The sequence below is a fragment of the Ammospiza nelsoni genome, chromosome 2, assembly GCF_027579445.1.
Source record: "Ammospiza nelsoni isolate bAmmNel1 chromosome 2, bAmmNel1.pri, whole genome shotgun sequence".
NCBI classification, from domain to species: Eukaryota; Metazoa; Chordata; class Aves; order Passeriformes; family Passerellidae; genus Ammospiza; species Ammospiza nelsoni.
Genome location: NC_080634.1, coordinates 106,004,434 through 106,017,893, shown reverse-complemented (window position 1 = coordinate 106,017,893; position 13,460 = coordinate 106,004,434). Strand labels below are relative to the sequence as shown.

At 41.2% G+C, this 13,460-nt stretch overlaps 1 protein-coding gene across 1 annotated transcript in view; it reads right to left on the bottom strand.

Moving 5' to 3' along the window:
• Positions 1-204: 204 nt before the first annotated feature.
• The window catches only part of PTCHD1 (patched domain containing 1), a 36,775-nt gene continuing 23,519 nt past the window's right edge, over positions 205-13,460 (bottom strand). The window contains exon 3 of the mRNA XM_059466683.1: positions 205-5,895. Coding sequence (XP_059322666.1) covers positions 4,241-5,895 — 1,655 coding nt within the window. The 3' untranslated portion in view covers positions 205-4,240. The remainder of the gene's footprint in view (positions 5,896-13,460) is intronic.

Below are 13,460 nucleotides of genomic sequence, written 5' to 3'. Positions count from 1 at the left end.
ACTGAATTCCCTCCAGGTCCATGCAGTTGACCATAATAAGTGTATTTGCTTGTCTTTGGAAAAGAAGCTATTTTTCTTTCACAGACAGGTTTTTCTCAACAATTCCAGCTCTAATTTTAATCTAACTAGAACACTTCCACATTTCTGCTTTGGGCAGAAAATTCTGTCTTCATCAATTAATGTTTATGGCATAGTTATTCCAGCTATAACAAATTTTCTTTATTTTTTTTTTCTCCATTTAGAGTAATTGTAAATTGAAAGTGGACTTGTGCTAACACAATATCAGAAGTTATATTACAAGAAAACTGGATTGATCTTGAGGGCCATATGCAGGTAGGTTGGCTCTTTTCCCCCATGCTTACCCTGTAATAAAAATATCCTGTACACCATACCTTACTGTATGGGAATTTTCATGTTTGTAGAAGATATATGTGCTCAGTGAGCCATAGTCCTACATAGTCTTGTTAGCCTTAGCTAAAATTTTCAGTTAGATTTTAGTCAGTGCCTGACAGTGTATAATACTCTGCTCTACTCACTGCATTTATAAAAAATTGGATCATCTATATTGCAAACAAAACCACAGTGATACCTGGGCTGAAAAGCCACTTAAGAGTATGACAAAAATCTGCTTAAGCCTAGGTAGTCTTCCAAACTGGAGGTTCACCAGTAAGGGTAAAATCTCATGCACAGTTAGCCACTGGGAGTGCTTTGGACTGAGAACAGAGCACTGCATCTGCACCTAATAATCAATCAGTGCAGGGAGGTCCATTGACTTTGGTGAAGATAATTGCTCCAGAGGAAAAGGTTGAAGGGGAGGAAGGCCAAAGTGGCTTAGCATAGTCTGAAACCTTGAGAATGTGGTTCACGTTGAGGTATTCAAGCTACCTGCAGAGAAGGAGCATTTGGTGCATCCCTCAGACGCATCAGGATTCAGGCCGAGTCTCGCGGACCTGGGCTGAGTGCACCTTGGACACTTCCATGGCTGTACCCTGCTAGTGCTGGGGAACAGAATGGCAGCTTGATGTGAAACACAGTGAAAAATGTATGCAAGTTGGTTCTGGCTCTGTTCTGGGTTTTCTCTCTTTTGGGGATGCTCCAGTCTCCTGCCTGTCCTATCCCTGTGTAGAAAGGGGCACAGCTCCTCTTCTCCATCCCAGTCTTGGGTGGCTAGCAGGAGTTAATGGTTACTAGAGAGGGTAACATGGCACTGGGGGGAACTACTGGGAAAGGAATATGCCCTTAAAAAGACTTTTAGGAATGGGCTGGACAAACATGCTTCAGAAATTATTTAAATTTCTGTTCTGTAAATTTACATTGCTGGCTCTGCCCTGGGGGCAAGGACGTAGACCGTAGACTCCATGACTTCTCACCCTGCCTTCTGTGGACACTCAAGCCTCTTCTGCAGCACTTTGTCACAGGAATGCCTCCTCATCCTTTTTCTGACAGGTTTGGAGATAGAGAAGTAATTTTGTCCCTGGTTTTATCACCTTTCTTGAAGATCTCTGAAGGCCTCACATGGTGAGATTTAATAAGAGATCTGTGAAACTGCAAGCTTGTCTTTGGACATCTCTTTAAAGATGCTCCTGGTCTATGCACTGCAATTAGATGTGAGGAGGTTTATGGTAACTATCTTGGCATCTGGTGTTTGCAAGGGAATAGCATGAGGGATAGCAGAGGTGTAAAATCAGTGTTTGCCATGTATTCCTCTCGGCAGTGCACAAACAGCCTCTCTGATACGTGTCCCATTTCTAAGTGTCACACAAGTCAGTGGATCACTGCAGAGGAATTGCAGTTCCTCTGTAACTCTTAGCTAATTTGCTAATGCCCTCAGAAGTTTAAATGCCACTGCAGTTGCCTGTTGAACAGCCAGGGGACAGGGTGACTGGTATTTAAACAACATACTGATGATCACAGAAAATTACAGTGAAGTACATTTAAGGAATATTTTTTGGCCAGAAAACATAGCCCCAAGCCTGAGTTTAAAAAAACAGGGGAAACAGATCTTTTTCCTAGCCTTACATTCATTTGGCTGTCTTCAAGGTGTCTGCCTGTGTTCTGCCAAGGCCGAAGTTGTTGTTACAGCTTCCCAGCTGCTACTGAAGCAACTGTTGTTTACTTAAGCAAAGAGCCTGTGCATTCCTGGACACAGCTTCCTTTCTTCTGGTCAGGGAAGGGACTTATCCAGGGGAAAGTAAATGTTGCCAGCTGCTCTTCTGATTTGTTTTGCTAGTGAGAATGTAATATTTTGCTTCAGGGCAAAATATCTGGTTATCTTATTTTCTGCTAGGAAGGATGCTTCAGAAATATCTCTTTGCTGGAAAATTAATATTCAGTAGGTGGCATTTGCAGGTTTTGGACAGGGCATTTGGGGGTCACTGGGATTTGGATGCTAAAGAGATGTTTCAAGCAATGAAGCACATCCTGGTTTTGTGACCACAGACGTCCTAGTGGCTGTACAGGTACCACAGCAGCCTCCCAAGGCATGGTGCTCCCAGTGCTCCAAGCCCCAAGGCTCTTGCAATATCCCTCCCCCTCCAGATACTGACATTGAAGCAAACTTTGTGCCAAATGCTGAAAACCTTTCAAGTGCTCTTAGTTTCCAGATGAGCTGCAGAAGGGAGTCTGATTGGAATACATTCATGTTGCACCACAAAGCAACAGTCCATATGAACCCACCCGACACACACCAACCAGCTCCTGCCACTGGGGCATCACAGGCAATGTATGGTCAGAATACTCTCAGCAAAACCTACAGAATTGGCTTACATATCCCCACTGGGGTTCAACCACACGATAAAACCTTACAGCAATGAGCCTGTCGCTCTTAAGGGTGGAGGGGGTGGAGGAGGGAAGAGATGCTGCTTTATCTGTTTTACTCCACATCACAGATGCTGACAGAATTATTGATTTAGAACTCCTGGCTCCAAAAAGACTTGGTATGTAATCTTTTTAAGTTGGTTTTTTTGGGTGTTTTTTATTCCCTCTTACATGTGATGTTTTCAATAGGCCCCTAAGACATGGGCTCTTTGGGGACGTTGTTGAATTTGCTGTTGCTAAACCACAGACCCAACCTTCAGTTTGTTCCACTCAAATCTTACTGTCTACTGTCTCCTGGAAGAGCCCATAGCTGCAAGGTCTATTGCTTTACAGGTACTCTAGGAAGATTGAGGGATTAAGTTATACATTATGTAAAACTACCCACTAATCCTCTTAGTGTGCATTACCAGTGAATGGCCTGAAATAGGCTCTCACTAAAAGAGCCCTAACATTCACTTTCTCGATGACATTTTAGTATTTGAGGTTTGTATCATGGATTTTGGTGCTGAAATATTCAGTACACCATCTTCTGTCTGCTGCTAGATCCACTCACATGTCTTAGTAGAGTGCTAACAAAATTACAGTTGGTAAAGCAGATTACATGTTTAACTAGTAGCGAGATATGTATAAAATAGAATTATATATTTTCTAGAGTGACAGAGTCACATGGATTTTTTGTTCCTTTTTTTTTTGTTCTTTTTTGTTTTTATAAGAAAAAGAAACAGCTATAAAACCATGATTAAAAATGTTACAAGGGATGATTTCAATTTTAAAATAATGATACTTTTAGAAAAAAAAAACTGATTCATAACATAAAGGTGTTTGGAAAGCACTTGGTTGCTGTGTACTGCCTTCTTTCCCAGTACAGTTTGCTATTTTTTATATAGTCTTGCATAAATGTTTAGATTAGGGGAGAAAAGAAATATTAAATGTGATGGCAAAGACTTATAAGAGCTGACTCACTGACTTGAGTTATTGCTGTGCAGAAAGTTTGTAAAGCCTTTACATCCAGCGAACATTTAGTGCTACTTCAGCCTTGACAGTTGACCTTTCAACATGATTTGGTTTAGCCACAATAATTGCAGCATCTGCAGTACAGGCGATGCAGACGACTGCTTAAGAACCCAACTTCTTCCATTAGATCTTACTTCATGCATCTAAAATTTAACCTCTCTTTGCATGGGTGTGCAAATTCTCCCATATTACCTGTTATAGGAACTGAGCAAGGTACAATACCCCGGCTCTTGCTTTTTTTTTTTTAAATTTATTTTTAATTTCTCCCATAATTTTGAATATTCCTGGATTTAGCTTAGAGGAGGGAGGGGAAAACCTCCAATCTTCCTGTCCCCACACATTTAGTCAGTACTGGTTTCTTTTTTTTTCTCAGTAAGACCTAGTGTAAAAAAGCAACCAACAAATCAAGTTAGACTGTTGTAATTTGGTCAACCACTCGGGTGCTATCCATATCCACCATTTCAACACACTCTATTTCCTCACGGTTTTCAGGATTCTTCTTCTCTTTCCTCTTCTTCTTGGAGGGTGGCAGGAAAGTCAGTATCACAGGTAAAATGGCAAAGCAGTGAAAGAAGGTGACTAATGCTATTAAAAACAAGCACCTGAACAGTGTACGGGTCAGATTTGAAGGCACAGCTGCAAGAGGAATCAGACCAACAATATAGCAGAGGTAGCTCTGCAAAATAGCTACCCCATGCACTTCCAGGGCATTTTTCACCCATTTAGTTCTTGTGAACTCTTTGCCCAGGACAAAGGTTGATAACAGTGGAGCACAGTTGTCAATTGTATAATTAATTCCGTAAATTAAGCACAACACAGAAATACAATCTAGTTCCACTTTCCACAAGGTCATAAAACCTATAACTCCAAATTCAACCGAGGCAACAGTTAGAGTGAGCCAGACATTGATCAGAGAGTCTGCCACCAGGAATGCAGAGAAGAAGAGCAGAAATAAAGCACTAATGCAGGAGTTTTGTAAGGGGGCTCCCACTGAAGAGGCATAACGATCCATGTACACAAATGATGGATTGAAAACGATGAATTTCACCTTGGAGGTGAGAGAGAGCTTCCTCAGGGTCTCCAGGAGGTCATAAAGTTCTTCCCTCTTGGTTTCCATTGTCTTGGCCACCAAGAACATCCTGGAGGCCACAACATCAACTTCATTGTTGTACTTCTTGGAAAAGATGATATCCTCTGAAAAATGGGCAAACTGAGGGGTCTTCAGGAAGGAGTTCCTCAACATATCAGTGAAATTCTTCTTCGGCAATCCAGTAGATATGTTGAGTTTCCTAAGGTAATTTAAGTAGCTCTCAAACCAAGATATCCTCACGAAGCCCTTGGTGTACTCCAGCACATCCTCCTGGACACTGGTGTTCCAGTACTCGATGGACTCGTAGATGTAGAACCCAATGACCGGGCTGTAGTTACTGAAGTACTTCTGCTGGGCAGTCGTGTACTCGATGGTCCGAGTCGCGGTCGCTACGATGTTGCTCAGGTCTGACCCCTCACTGACCTGCAGGTAGCCCATTAAGGCAAAGGAAATATAAACAAGGTAAAAGAGAACTACAAAAGGCTTGACATAAGTGTTTGTTATCCAGTCACAATAATAGCGTTTCAGGAACCACACCAAAAGATGACTCTCGTAAGTGTTCGTTTCCTCTGAATCATCCGTGTCCTCACTGAATCTGGCTGTCAGAAGAAACCTATACCATGCAGGCTTCTCTTGCAATACCTCTGGCTTTGGTACCTTTCTGCAGAAGATACTATGCTGGTAGTTGTTTTCTATGTAGCCAGTAAACACCAGGCTGGAACCATAAAAGGAGAGTACATAGAGGTAGTTGAAGAAAATTGCAATACAGGAATTGCAGCAGAAAATCCTGGCTGCTTCAATGTTAGTGAAGGGACTGGCACCTATTCCAAAAGTGACCAGGTACATGGCAGTGGTGAGAGAAAACGAGAGCATGGAGTCTGCAAATACAGCTGCAGTCCTCTCTTTAACGTGTTGGTCTTCTCTAGTTTTTCTCCAGGAGGACAACATTTCAAAAGTCCCATACAACCCATGACCTACAATAGAGAACAAAGGTAGTGTTCAATGTATTCAAATACCAAATTACACAGAAGAAAGTAATGTCAACATGCTAAAAGGCTCAAAGGAGACACAGCTGGATGCTGCCAGTGCTTGAAGGAAATGTCCTGTAGAAGAGAGAAATGCTTAGGGAGGTGTAAACCACAGGAGCACATTTGCTACCTGCATAGCAAACCTTACTGTGAGAGCTTGAGGAGAGTTCTGCACTGCTGGCCCAGGATCCATGGGTAAAAGAAACAGGATTTTTTTACTCTGCTTGGCTGTTTCGTTTCGTTATTTCCGAGTGCCTGTGATGGAAGATGCTTTCAAATTAGTTTTTCCTGGTGATGGTATCTGACCTGTGGTGAAAACAAAGAAATACGACCTTGAAGTGCCTGTGCTGGAAGCAGAACATTAGTTGGTTGCATTGTAGAAAACCTGTAAAAAATGAAAATTCCACACAAACTGAAAATGATCAATTAAATCAGTTACTGATTTCTCCACCTCCCATACAAATTTTCCACCAGGACAAAGAAATCCTAGAAATGAAACAAACAAATAAAAGCACAAATAAATTTTAGAGAAGGAGAGTGGTAAAACTGATATGGAGCTGCTTAAGGCATTGGTCTTCTTTGTATATCTGAGAGCTTATAAAACAAATACAGCCCTATATTTCTTGGCAATGCCTACATTTTGTAATGTATTTAATTGACTCTTAAAATGGATATACCATTCACAAAAGGAATGACCTAAAATCCTGTGTTTAACCCCCAAGTGCAGGTAAATCAGGAAAAGTACATGCTTTTATTTTAATCCCTGGTTAGTCATCTTCCTCTTACAGTTTCTATGTTGTGAAGATGCATTTGGAGGACACAGACCTCTGCTCTCTGGTAGTGATCCTGGGCTGGGAATGCAGCCATTGACCATCTACCAGGTGAGAGGAGCTGAAGTAAATGTAGTTTGACAATTTACACAGAGATAAACAGAATATAGTCTTTGTATCACACCTAAAAGGTTAAATGGTAATATTTTCTCATAATAATTTATTATAACGTTTATCTTTAGTTAAGAGATCTTCTCCATATAATCCCAGCCCCTTTGCTGCCTTTTAATTCCTCCTCCTCCTCCTCATTCTTTTGCTGATTTTGCTGTCACTTGTCTGCTTCTCTGGTCTGCTCTTGGATTATCTCCAGAAATTCCCAAAAGTCAGTCCACTGTGTTTTGCTCTTATGCATCTTCTCTGATAGTAGTAGATAAAATGATCAGTGCTAAATTAGTTGCTGATAACACTGAAGTGCAATCACTGAACTTTTGAAGCTGATGCTCCAGTCAGGAAGGTCAAGGTAATTCACAGATCTCTCAGAATTTCAGGCTGTCTGCAGAGTACCAAGATTGCTGTATCAGCTCTGTTCTCTTCCCCTGTAGACAATTATCACTTTTGCTACCAGAGATATAAATACCAGCCCATAAACCCAAGGCAAATGAGGTATTTTGAAGAAGTGGAACACCACAAGATCTATTAGGCATGTTGGAACTAGATGATCTTGAAGGTCCCTTCCAGCCCAAACCATTTTGTGATGCTGTGAGTCTATAACCATGTTAATTCTTAAATGCCTCATACAGGCTAAATATTTAGTTAACTTGACTAAACAACCCTTTTGTGGTCAGCACCTTTTACTGTAGGGGAAGTTGTTGCTGATTCACTCCACCCTTCTTGAAATCTGTATTTTGACAGATGGCAGAGCTGGTCACTCCGTTATGCTGGAAAGAATAGGTATGGAGTATTTCATAAAGAAGTCACAATACAGAGCTCATAAGATGAGACAATAGGACAACTGGTATATCTCCTTATCACCTGATGTTTAGTGTAATGAAGTCCACACTCTCATGCAAATCAGATATTTTACCAATTTTGTTATTTAGAGTGGTGGCATGGACCTCAAATGTCCAATTTGTAGCAGTATTACAGACCTGGCTTTGGCATTCATCTTAATTTTCCCCAACAGTGTTTTACAGCTGCTTTCAGAGGCCAGGTCAAGACTGTCAATTTGATAACTAGCACTGTGCCCCCTCTCAGAGCTAATGGGGAATACTGGAACTCCCCAGACATAAAATCAAGCAAAAAGCACAATCAGTGACTGGCACCCCGTTGCTAATTATGCTTCAAATAGTTATGTTCTAGGCTCAGTAGGGAAAGCTATTAAGCTTGCTTTCAGTGTGTTCTTTGTAAAGACAGACTGACCTTTATTTAAATGTAACTGATCACTTGCCAAAGTAGGGAGTGAGAGGTTTAATCCATTTATGGCTCCCATGAGTCCTGCAGACAGGCTCGTCTGCGAATTTCACATGGCATCATACGCATTAGCATTGAGTGAGCAAAACAGAATAAAATGAGGTCATTGAATATTACAAATTACTTCCATCATGAGCTTTAGCTATAGCATGTTTTTGTAAAAAAAAAAACCACCCCAGCATTAATAGGCTCTTGCCTAAAAATACTCAAATAGCCATATTAATTTGGGGAACCTTTGAATGTGCAATGAGAGAAGGAAATTAGAGCTAGTTAAATATGATGCTGAACATGACATTTTAACAGGTATAAGGCTTTGGATAATGCCTGATAACATGACTTCTGATACCACATTCCTTCTTTAGGCAGGAAAGATAAAACCACAATTTGCTCTTACATAATCTTCAGGACTACCCTAAAATGGAATCTGATTTAGAGAACTGCTCAAGTAAATGCATGAAGAGGCGTCACCACATGTGCTCCACAAAGCCAAGAGAAAAATATTTGGATACTTTCCTATTTTAGGATAGGTTCCTTTTGTTGTTTGCTACACAATCTATGTACTAGGAGCTGGTATTTTCCTTCAATTGTACAGTTTGTGATTTCTCTGTCCATTTATATGACAGGTACAGAATTATCATTGAGAAGGACATGCCTAAAGTTGCAGACTTTTGCACCAGTGCCATTCCTGACCTTATCCAGTTTCTTCAGAAAAAAATTAGGCCCAAACTCAAGTACAAATTAGGCAGTCCAAAGATTAGCTGTATTTAGCTAGGATGGGATTTACCTAACCTAATTTACCTCTAAATACTGACTGCAAACCACTTGGAGAACAATCTCCATCACTCTAACTCGCTGATGTTCATATAAGTCTAGTCCACAGAGACTAGGGTAGATATCTCCATGGAAGCATTTTGAGAGAATTTCTTTCACTTCTCTGTCATTTCAGAGTTTTCATTTTTTGCACCCCTAATCAATTTGCACCAATTACCTCTATTTCTCTCACTGTTGCTACATCTTCTCCATGTAATATTAATGAGACAAAGGGAATTTTTTTCCTTGTAAGTAAATTCTGTAATTGCTTCAACTGATTTTCCCTTTTTAATAGAGATTTAGGCGCAAATCTGCAATAATTTAGAGCAACTTGTTCATTATTCACGGTCATTCAGTAAATAATAAATATGAACTCAAACAGCTAATGGGCTACTGGAGATCTTTTCCTGCTGACATTTGCTGCTATGATTCACTGGTCGTGCCCTACAGCCAGGCTGTACAATCACGAGCTAACAAGAAGTACACAGAAAGATGGGAGTTTTTTAAGGAAAAGAAGTTCAGGGTCAAAGGAAAATGTTAAAGGGAGAGGAGAAAGGTATTTTGGACAAAATGGGAATCAAACTTTTTTTCTTATTCTCTTTTTCTGCTGCTTTGTATTTAGGAGATACTCCTACCTTATGCTGGAGGACTGAGAGCAGACATTCTGAGTTATGTAGTCAAAGAAAATGAAGAAGAAAACTACTGCTAATGCTGAGGATCTCCACAGGTTTTTTAGCCTGAGGTGGGCTACCTTTAATTTTAGAGCCTGATGATAATAGTAATAATACCAGTAAACCTGATAAATTAGTCCTAGCTTAAATACAGCACTTTTATGAGTAGCCTGAAAAAGCTATAAAAAGTTTCATTTGCCTCCTTCAGAAACAAGTCTTGCAATTACACATGCTCTGCAAAATCAATGCAGAGCCTACATCAGAAAAAAAAGCATTCATAGGAAGTTGTGAAAATGAAAGAAAATTTTTATCTTCCTTAAAATTATCAAATAATTTACCTCATTTTAAAATACTACTTATGTGCAGGCACTGAAATAATTCTTTTTAGTACCATTTTCAAACCTCAAAAAAGAAATGCATCCTTTCCCCTGTTAAGTGGTTGTTCAAGCAAGGGGCCCTCATGGGTTGGCACAGGCAGCCTGGGCTTAGTGCTGGCTCTGCTCCTGACTGCAAATAGTGAGACCAAAGCAGAGGGAGGAGAAGGGATTTCACCACCCTTAGAGCCTGTGAGAGGGCAGCAAAGTGACCTGCTGGTCTCTGGAGTCACAAACCTGTTCTCTACTTGCTTGGTTTAATTGCTTACCTGAAACAATGCTGGCTGCCTGCTTTTGTAAAACAAGTGAGGGGTATCAATTTTGCACTAAAATCATGTGAAGTTTTGATCTTATTGTGGTAATATGAGGCTTGGATATCCAAATAGACTTCTTCCATCAGAGAAATTGAGAGGAATGACTGAGAAAGAGGTTTTTGGTACTTCTTTTTGCACTTTTACCCATCTATGAAAGTAGAGAACAATAGTACACTGTGGGTCTCATCTTTTTTGTCCTTACTGTTTTGAAGGTTGTATGTCTCTGTATGTGTTTGATACTTGAGTAAAATTCCCTTTACAAGTTGTGAAGTTCCAACCTTCTGTGTGGAAGGTGGCATTTCAGGGCAAATAGATTTTATTAATCCCATTTTAATGCAGAGGCACACAAAACACTAACAACACCAGATCTGCCCCTCAGGGAGGCTGAGTACTGCACCAGGGTATATGGTGCCCATTCACTGCCACAATTAACACCAATAAAGCATCAAAGTCTTCCAGAAGGAGCAGACTTCCCTAGCGGCAAAGTTGGGCTATGGGTGTTTCTCACTTTTCTCTCTTCTCAGGCCTTACTTCTGCTCTCCTACTGAAGTTTTCTGCTCCCACATGGCTACTGATTCACCTGTTTTAGTCCACACTGGACTAAAGGAATGGTGGGGATCAGAAAGTAGCTTTTTTTTTTTTTTTTTTTGAAGGCCACTTTTGAAACAAAATTTTTTCCTGATGCTGATGGCACAAAAGACTGTCTGAAATGGGTAATGACTCATGGTAGGATATATGGGGGCCTTGTAAACTGGGTGGCTGAAAATTTGATGTGGAAGCATGCTCTGATGGAATATCTGAGGTTAAGTGTGGATTTTGATTTAAGGTTTTTGCTTGCACTGCAATGGCTGCATCCCTGTAATCAGCTCAGCTGGACCAGTGTTGTCCCACTCAGGTTGACTTAAGCCTGAAATCACTCCTCTAAATTGGAGCACTTGTCTGCAAGAGGAATTTAGTGTCCTGTGAAAAAGGGTGTGAATGTACAGAGGGCAAACTATGTTGCACCAGCTTTCTTTGTGGGTCTCTGTGAAGCACAGCTTGATTCACATTCAAAGTGGAGTGAAATATCATCTGCAGAGACAAACACCAGATGAATTAACATCAAATAACTAGGATGCTGTAAATGCATATCCTAGCTTGCTGCCAATGCAGGCAAGGTCTCAAGAACTGCTCTTGTGCAAAAATAGTACATAGGAGATCAGAATCCCATCACAGGAATTGCCCTTTCCAAAATGGTACCTGCAATAACATATGATATAATGAAGGTGCAATGAATTTTCCTAGCTGACAGTATTAAAAATAACAATGGACACTGCTCAGCTCTAGAACTGCTTTCTACAGTAACGTCAACAAAGAGGCTGAGATAATTTCCCCCTGCTGACATATTTTTTTCCAGCTAGATCAGTGATCTCATCAGCTCCCATCTTCTGACAAGCCAAGTGAAACCACTAATCCAGACTCCCTTTGTCACAGGAGTTGCAATGAACCAGTTGTTGACTGAAGACCTGGCCTGCTTCACGTGGCCTCTCCCAGCAGGCAGGATTTCAGCCCAGAACATACAGCAGGCTCAAACTGCTACTGAAGGTGACAGGCAGAGCAAGAATACTTGCATCCAGCTGAAGCAAACATCTGGCTCCACAGCCTGTTCTCACTGAAATAATGCAATACTGCAGCTAAACGAGATCCTTCAGCATGCAGACAGAATCAGCCTAATTTATACAACACTTTTTCACTGAGTGGATAACGATTTACTGGCAAGGGTTGAGCTGACCAGCTATACCATCATTAGCATGCTGCTGTAACAAACCCCAAGCAATGTCCAACCTTGTGGTCCATAAATGGTGCAACACTCAGTTTTGCTGCATGAATGTCAGACGTGAAGGAGGGTGTGTATTGCTGAACATCCCACAGTGCAGACTTGTCTGTCCCAAACATTTGTGCTGAGCTGAGAAATGCACTGTGAATCCTACTTGCTTTTCCTACACTTGCCTGTTTGTGGGAGCCCAGTTCACAGTGTAGAGTAAAATCCTGGAGGATACTAACATCCTGTAAGGTATCATCTAAACAACTGTGTTTCCAGGCAGCAGTGTTTGTTTCAGGGAAATTGTGACTAGGGGACTGCAGGCTGTGGACAGTTGAGAAGCATTAAATGCATCCTCTTTGGCAAAGTCATCGAAGTCACACAAGCCACACAAGCTCAGCTGAACTCATTCATGCCTCCAAGCACAGGTTCAAAGGCCAAGTAAACCCAAATGCTATGAGTAGGCATGGTACAGGAATTCGGGACACATGAAGAGCAACATGGGATGGGATGTACTGGTATAAGCATAGGCTGTGCATATTGCAGGGCTTTATCCACCTGCTGTCCCACAGACTCCACATGTCAGGATTGTAACTGCATTCCAGGCATGACAACACACCTCAGAAAGATGGTAACAGCACTGTTGGGTAGGTTCTGTATTTGCAACTATTGTTTTAAAGGGTACTAAATTTAACACATATTATCACCTGAGATGTACTATGGCTGGTACTAACATCTGACTTGGGATCTTCCCAAGAGAGACACATACTGAAATTAGGTAGGTGAGCCTGTTAGGTATCTAGGCATGAAACCATTTGATCAATCTCTGGTTTTCTTTGCATTTGATTATTAGCCATTCATCCTCAAGTGTCAGGCTGATCTCTCCAACTGTGTTTACAACAGCACTGGTCATCCCAGTCACAAAGCCCCATGCATGCCCAAGTATTCCTCAACTTACTACCAGCATCAAAACCACAGTATCTTGGTGCATGTACATCAGATAAAAATCTGCCTCAGTCTCTGCAGAGAGAGCTGTGTTTTGTGCAGTATCTTCTTGGCAACAAAGTAAGAGAAACCAAAATGTTTAATAATATGCTCTCAGAATCTGCTGTGTTTCACAGCTGTGGGTGGCTGTGCCCACAGAAATGCACTGTGAAGAGAAAGTGTCCCCGTGCAGCACACGCTGCCTCGGTTGGTGCCTGCAGAGAAGATGTCTTCAACTGGTGCTCAGTGCTTCACACTGGGAGACCACAATGATGTTCTCAGTCATAGATCCTGCTGAAAGACTCTCCGGGCCATTA